Source organism: Panthera pardus, unplaced genomic scaffold, assembly GCF_024362965.1.
Source record: "Panthera pardus isolate Hobbes unplaced genomic scaffold, ASM2436296v1 HiC_scaffold_8, whole genome shotgun sequence".
In the NCBI taxonomy this organism is placed as follows: domain Eukaryota; kingdom Metazoa; phylum Chordata; class Mammalia; order Carnivora; family Felidae; genus Panthera; species Panthera pardus.
Window position 1 is genome coordinate 157,039,894 of NW_026527013.1, and position 8,269 is coordinate 157,048,162.

The 8,269-nt window shown below is 40.3% G+C and overlaps 1 protein-coding gene across 1 annotated transcript; it reads left to right on the forward strand.

The window, feature by feature from the left end:
* The first annotated feature begins 6,996 nt into the window (after positions 1-6,996).
* On the forward strand, positions 6,997-7,932 carry LOC109269198 (olfactory receptor 2A2-like). The gene has a single exon (XM_019453079.2). It carries the CDS (start codon positions 7,003-7,005, stop codon positions 7,930-7,932), a length of 930 nt encoding a protein of 309 aa, XP_019308624.2. The 5' UTR covers positions 6,997-7,002.
* The last annotated feature ends 337 nt before the right edge of the window (positions 7,933-8,269 follow it).

Consider the following 8,269-nt stretch of genomic DNA (forward strand, 5'->3'; position numbering starts at 1 on the left):
ATCATTCAAGGCCATTGTTTCTTTATTGATTTTCTGCTTAAATGAACTTCCCATTGTTGTAAGTGAAGTATTAAAGCCCCCTGAAATTACCATATTCTTATCAATAAGATTGCTTATGTTTGTGATTAATTGATTTACCTATTTGGGGACTTTCAAGTTGGGGGCATAAACATTTACAATTGTTAGCTCTTCTTGACGGATGGATCTTGTAATTATGATATAATGCCCTTCTTCATCTCTTCTTACAGCCTTCAGTTTAAAATCTCATTTGTCTGATAGAAGTATGGCTACTCCAGCTTTCTTTTGACTTCCAGTAGCATGATATGTGGTTCTCCATCCCCTCACTTTCAATCTGAATGTATCTTCGGGTCTAAGTTAAGTCTCTTGTAAACAGCATATAGATTGATCTTATTTTTTTTTCTTTTTTAAATCCGTTCTGATACCCTATGTCTTTTGATTGGGGGCAGTTAGTCCATTTACATTCAGAGTTACTGTTGAAAGATATGGACTTCGTGTCATAGAAATCCATAGAAATTTGTACATTTCATTCTTATAGTGATGTCTCTGGTCCTTTGTAGTCTTTGCAGCATTCCACTCACAGACTGGGCTGGTTTAGTGGTCATGAACTCCTTCAGTTTTTGTTTGGGAAACCTTTATCTCTCCTTCTATTCTAAATGACAGCCTTGCTGGATAAAGGATTCTTGGCTGCATATTTTTCCTATTCAGCACAGTGAGTATTTCCTGCCACTCACTTCTGGCCTGCCAAGTTTCAGTGGACAGGTCTGATACTACCCTTATATGTCTACCCTTGAAGGTTAAGGCCAATTTGTCCCTAGCTGCTTTCAGAATTCTCTCTTTATCTTTGTATTTTGCCAGTTGCACTATGATATGCCATGGTGAAGACCTATTCTTGTTAAGTCGGAAGAGAGTTCTCTGTGCCTCCTGGATTGGGATGTATGCTTCCTTTCCCAGATTAGGTAACTTCTCAGCTATAATTTATTCAAGTAAACCTTCTGCCCACTCCCCTTCTTCTTCTGGAACTCCTATGATACAGATATTATCACGTTTCATTGAGTCACTTAGTTCTGTAATTCACCCCTCATTGGTCTAGTATTTTCTTATCTCTTTTTTTCTTGGCTTCATCATTTCCCATAATTTTATCTTCTGTTTCACTTATTCTCCCCTCTGCTTCTTCCACCCTTGCTGTCACTGCATCTAGTTTATTTTGCACCTCATTTACAACATTTCTTAATTCATCGTGAGTATTTCTTAGGTCCTTGATCTCTGCAGCAATAGATTCTCTGCTGTCTTCTATGCTTTTTTCAAGCCCCGCTATTAGTTATATGACTATTATTCTAAACTCTTGATCAGATATATTGCTTATATCTGTTTTGAGCAATTCTCTAGCTGTCATTTCTTCCTAGAATTTCTTTCGAGGAGAATTCTTCCATTTCATCATTTAGGCTAGTTTTCTGTCCTTTATGTGTTTTAATAGCTTGTTATGTGTCCTGCACCTGTGAGCACTACTATATTAAAAAGGGGTCATACACTGTCCAGGGCCTGGCCCTTCAGGAGGTGTTTTTGGAGTGTGTTGCATGCTCTCTTCTGTTGTGATTCTCGTTGCTCTATCTCCCTACTCATAGTGGTGGTTCGGACCTTCCACCAGGTGTGCTGTGATTTGTTCACTGAAGTAGCCCTGGAAAAAATTCTAAAAAGGGGGTGGTGGAGAAAGAATCCTTATCCCATACAAAGAGAGAAATGACAGGGATGGGGGAAAAGAAAAGAAAAAAATTGACCAGGAAGAGAATCAGAGAAACTATATGGCTTAATTCAGAGAGAGAAGGGGGTGGGGAATAAAGAATAAGGAGATACAGAAGAGGTATAAGAAGAATAGATTAAAAATGTCTACTTACACAAACCAACAACCAGAATAACCAGAATAGAGAAGGGAAGAAATAAAAGGAAGAGAAGGAAGTAGAAAAAAGAAAAAAAAATACATATATATAAAATAAGAATTGACTGAGAATCAAATCAGAAAATGCAAAACCGCTGGACCCATATCTGATGGTGCCTTGGAACAAGTAGCTGCTGTGGTCTGGAGGAGGGACTGTCTGGTTCTGTCAGTGTCAGTCTTGCTCTGTTAGATACACAGTTACTAGGCACAGAGGGGTGATTTGTTGTAGGCGGGTCCCACCTCCACTGTGGGCCCTTTCCCTGAAGCCCCACCTTGTTGGTGATGGGGAGAAAAAGAGTGACACCCCAGTCTCTCCTCCCTGGACCGGGTGACCCAAACCATTCTGTTCAGGCCATCCTCACAATGCTGCGTGGGTAGAGTGGGCCAGTTTGTCCTGCTCCACAGTTTCCTGTGCCTTTCAGGTGATCTGCTGGGATCCAAACCCTGATTTCTTAAAGGATCCCACTCCTCGCACTCAGTTCTGGGATACTGCCACTCTGGCAGCCAGTCGACAAAGGGCCTCTACCTGGTGTGCACCTGCAGGGTCTTTTGTCCTTCGAGCAGTTATGTGCCTTCTTCCCACAGCACTCAAGGAAGGGGACTACTCTCTCCAACTGCACCTCAGCTGGTGACTGAGCCCAGGGCTGACTCCCCTCCTCCCCAGGTGTGTGCACACAGCGGTCAGCCCCAGTCCAGAGAAAGCCCCGCAACCCTGGATGGAGTTAGAAACTGGTTCTTTCTCTGTTTTTTTCCATTCCCTGGTCTGTGGTTTTCCTGTTGTCCAAATACAATCCTACACTTCCACACCTCTTTCTCTTCCTTTTGTCTCTCTGTTCTGTGGATAAACACCACCTGTTGTATCTCTCTCAGTTTTCAATCATACGATTGTGTGACAGAGGTTTCTGTCACTCTATAGCCCTAATTCCTGGAATTCCAAGTCTTCTAGCCTCCGTACTGCTGTATTTGAGGGAACATCAGGTCCCCCTACTTCTCCACCGTGCTGACTCTCCTCCATGTGGTTGTATTTCTTTTTTGTTGTTATTTTAATATTTTTAAAAAATTTTTTAATGTTTATTTTTATTTTGGAGAGAAAGAGAGAGTGTGAGTGGCGAGGTGGGGGGAGGCAGAGAGAGAGGGAGACACACATTCTGAAGCAGGCTCCAGGCTCTGAGCTGTTCAACACAGGGCCTGAAATTTGTCGATATGTATCATATTGGAAATCAAAACTGAGAATTCATTAAATATTTTGATTCATTTAGAAATATTTCCATTACATATTAATATAATGTATTTTTATATAAACAACTATTTTATAAGTCAAAAATAATCAGTAAAAGGAGTAGCTATGTTTTACATTTTTGAAAAAATTTTAAATGTTGGCTTAAGCAAGGACAGGCGGATTTTATATTTCTTCTGCACTCTGTCTCATGCAGTATCACATGCCATGCTGCCTCTGGAATAGTCCATGGCACACTCTTGAGAGAGGGAGGTTGAAAAAGTAAAAAAGTCTAAATATAATTATGATAACAGTCTTGATCTTATGGACCCTTTGAGGTTCTCCGAGATTTCCCACTTCTAGTCCCTGGACCACACTTAGAGAATAAATAATTTAGTATATTCAAACTTCAGTCTCCACACCCATAAAATGGTAATGCTGATCAGATTACACCATGTAATCAATATAGAGCATTTGGCACATTTTCTGAAACAAGAGACAGGCTCAATACTTGTTGCTTATGTATATTAGAAGCCTTCCTCATTTGGATTTATCAACCCTTACTGTAGATAGAGATTCATCTTGGCTTGGGGGATCTATTCTCTCTCAGGGTGGTACAGGCTCCCTGAGAATCTACTTCTCAAGTATCTAGAAGTTCCATTCTCTCAGATGCTTCGATAGGGATTGTGAAACATGACCTCATAAAACTGTAATAAATTTTTAGAGTTTGGGTACTGTAATTGTGATATTTTTCTCATGTTTATAATCCTTGAGACATTTGAAAGTTTGTGTAGAAACAGTGTGATGTCCACATCTGCCCTGTTTGTACCCCAGAATTTTCCTTTGAGGCCAATCACATGCAACCTTAACTCTACCCCAGAGGATTTCCCTCCTCACCTTTTTTCTTATGATCCTTCTGGGAATTTTAATCCTCAGTAGAAATGCAAGAATGTTTTATGTTCATCTGATTCTAAAATAAAACCTATGCTCTTGGGGTTCTTCGAAGAGACTTCAGCAAGTCTAGTGAGTGACTCCTTCTGTACCTGGGATTTAATCCTCTGAAAACTACTAAGGGAACAGGACACTGCACCCATGTTAGAGGTACATTTCTCACCTCTGTGAAATTTATTCTAGATCAAAGTAGATTCTTGTGAGAAAACCCAGTGCTAACACGTTCTTATGCAGAAGGGATGAATTTGTGCTGGGAGGTGATTTTCAGTACGGGTAGTTGATAAAGGACAGGCTATGTGGACAAGAATGACATTCCTGGGTGATCCTGCCTCCTGACTCCCATTGTGCACTGTAGGTAGATGCAATCAGCACCTGGATGTTTCCTTCCCCGACATTAGGGACCTCTGCCTACTGAGTAGTGGTCAGGGCATCCTTGAACTTCCCCACCACCTCTCACCATTTCCTACCAATGGAACTGTAACTCAGTGTTGGTGGGCAGAGCTAGCATGACTGTCTCCGCGTGAGGGGACTCAGAGAATGAGAAGCCTTATATTGAAGTATTGTCTCTGAATAAAGCTCTGCAATGGCCAAATTAATGAAAGGACTTTGTATATTACCTACCCTAAATGAAGCTATTGATGTCCAGAGAAACCTGTCTCAATGGAAAAGAAAATTCTAGTAACAGTAAGTCTTTGCTCCAACACTGTAAGATGTAAGTTTGCCATATCATTATTTCTTTTTGAACTATCCCAGGTTATCACCCTGTGTGACAATTATAAGACTTAAAAATCATTGTATTGTATGTCCATGTCTTTCTTATCACAAAAGAGGGAAGAATGAGTGCCAGCATTCCTGGAGAGGATTGAAGAAATAGAATGTAGTTCTCTTGATCACAACACATTCTGAGGGGAACCTAGGCGTGGCTCAGTTGGTTGAGTCTCCTACTCTTGATTTTGGCTCAGGTCATGATCCCAGGGCCCTGGAATCAAGTTCTGTGTTGGATTCCATGATGAGCATGCAGCTGCTTAATATTCTCTCTCTCTCTCTCTCTCTCTCTCTCTCTCTCTCCTCCCTCTCCCTCTCTCCCCCTTTCCCATCCCCTGCTTGTACTCTCTCTCTCTCTCTTTAAAATAAAGAAAAAAATACTGGTGTACAGGACTGCCTAGAGAGCACTGCTCATACAACCATGCAAAGCTTTTCTTGAGTTGCTTTTGTTTCATTTACTCCATCAGGGAGGTGAAATTTCAAGCATCATTATTGGGACATTTTCTTCTCTATTCCAGTAGTCTAACTGCTAAAGAGTTTTAACCTACTTTCAATTTTGTTTTTATGTTGTTCAGTTTTTAAGAGCAAACTGAAAATAATGGTAATTAAAATAAGAATAAAAAGATGTACACAATCACACACAAAAGTGACTAGACTAAAAAGTTCATAAACAAGTGTTCCTACTGAATAGTGATCAATTACCTTCAACAATATTTTTATCCTTTATGTTCAGAGATTAAATGTGTTTCAGACATGGCTCATCGTATCCAACTCTGTAGATTTTATAATATTGATGTTGTCTCCAACTTTACATACTACAGGTATATTCTTTAATTGTGGCAAAATCAATGTCACAAACTTCACGCACATATGCATAGAATCCTCCCACATGCAATCATATTCATGGAGGTGAAAGAATCTATGATTTTGTCTCTGTTTCATTTTCCAGTGATCATACTCTAATTTCTAACTGTGAACTTCTCTAATGAAGGGGAAACCATGTCTTTGTCAAAAGAAACTGGCAAGTAGAAGATACACAGTACATCCATTTTTTTTAACTAAAATGACAGTCATCCATCTAACATTTCCTGAGTGCCTGTTTTATCTAGAATTTACTAGTCATTTGAAATGTAAAGATGTACAGGACATATTACAGGCCCATAAGATTTACCATTTGGTGAAAGGGAATGTCTGTTCAAATACACGACATTTGGATTTTATCTTGAGGATTATCCATATCTTCATAGTGTGGATATTACTCTTTTAACTGTTAATATTGACCAATTCTATACAGTTAATAGGTACCTGAAGAGCCTCCTCACGTGAATCTACTCTGATTCTCAAGAGTAGCAAAGACCCTTTTTATCAGCTGTCTTATAATTAGTCTCCTTAACAGGGCCGAGAGAAGATCAAGTAGGCTGTCACCATCCTCTTTGCAGTGACAAGTGAAAACTGCAATAAAATGGTTCAAATGAGGAGAATGACCCCAGGGCAACATCCCATCAGGATTACACAAGGAAGGTTGTGATGCACATAGTTTGTAACCACGCTAATATTTTTGAATGACCCATATGCATTTTCCAGCCCAATATACACTAGCCCAGTAACTTACATTCACCCAAGCCGGGTATCCTCTAAAGGCATAGATGATAATTCTCAGTGTTTTATAAAGTGCTGAATTCATCCTACTCTCAGAAAAAAAAAAAACATAAACGTAGAGAAAAAGAGAATAAGGCATATATGAAAGAGGTATTAAAATTTGTTGAATCTGTGTGAAGGAATATGGGAGTTTTTGGATAATTCTTGGCCCTTTTCTGTGAGTTTAAACTTCTTTCATATTAATAGTTCAAATCAGGGGTGCCTGGGAGGCTCAGTCAGTGGAGCAGCAGACTCTTAATCTCAGGGCTGTGATTTCATGCCCCCTGATGGTGTGGAGCCTCCTTAAAAAAAAAAAAGTTGAAATAAAAAAGGTACCCAATTTGCTTCCCCTGTCAAGTAGGAACAAGGATACAAGATTTCTCTGAGCTCATTTTGAGCTAAGTAACTTCAATTTTTGTCCATTCTCCAGCTCTGACCTTTTCTCACACTTCAGTCCTTGACAAACTATCATTAAGAAATGGGAAGCAACCAGTCATGGGTCACAGAATTCATCTTGGTGGGATTCCAGCTCCGTGCAGAGATGGAAGTGCTCCTCTTCTGGATCTTCTCCCTGTTCTACATATTTAGCCTGTTGGCAAACGGCATGATCTTGGGACTCATCTGTCTGGACTCGAGACTACACACCCCCATGTACTTCTTCCTCTCCCACCTGGCCATCATTGACATTTCCTATGCATCCAATAATGTCCCCAAGATGTTGGCAAACTTAGTGAATCAGAAGAGGACCATCTCCTTTGTTCCATGCGTAATGCAGACATTTTTGTATTTGGGTTTTGCTGCTACGGAGTGCCTGATCTTGGTGGCGATGTCTTATGATAGGTTTGTGGCAATCTGCCACCCCCTCCAGTGCACTGTCATCATGAGCTGGAGACTGTGCCTGGTCCTGGCTGTCACTTCCTGGTCATGTGGATTTATTCTGGCTCTGGTACATGCAATTCTCCTTCTACGGTTGCCCTTCTGTGGACCCCGGGAAGTGAATCACCTCTTCTGTGAAATCCTATCTGTCCTCAAGTTGGCCTGTGCTGACACATGGATCAACCAATTGGTTATCCTTGCTGCCTGTATGTTTGTCTTAGTTGGGCCCCTCTGTTTAATGCTAATCTCCTACATGTGCATCCTCTGGGCCATCCTTAAAATCCAGTCTGGGGAAGGCCGCAGAAAAGCCTTCTCCACCTGTTCGTCCCATCTCTGTGTGGTTGGACTCTTCTTTGGCATAGCCATGGTCGTTTATATGGTCCCAGATTCCAAACAACGAGAAGAGCAAGAGAAAATATTATCCCTTTTTCATAGTCTTTTTAACCCAATGCTGAACCCTCTCATTTACAGCCTGAGGAACGCTCAGGTAAAGGCTTCTTTGTATAGAGCACTGAAGAAAAGGTCCATGTGAAATATAGATAGAATATTGTTTGGGGGTTTCCTTTTAAATTATGCGGTTTGCTGAAGCAAAAATTCAGATAGGTTCCCATTTGGAAGTTTGAATTAAACGTGGTAACTGTCCATCTTCTAGCTCTAAAAATAGGGCAAAATTCCATGGAAAAGTGTATCTTCTGAAACCGAGAGACTGTGTTAGTATTTGGGACATCTAAATTATCAGACTATTTAGTCTTTCTTTGAAAAAACATTAAATTTCTTTATCTTTTCAAGCCAGGAATATTCACGTATGGAGAAAAAATTAAATGTAAAACCGACATCACTGCATGACTCTGGCTGATGTATTTAGACAT

What these genes read in the sequence shown, in the direction of transcription:
- LOC109269198 (XM_019453079.2), top strand. Translation starts at nt 7,003, where the DNA reads ATGGGAAGCAACCAGTCATGGGTCACAGAATTCATCTTGGTGGGATTC.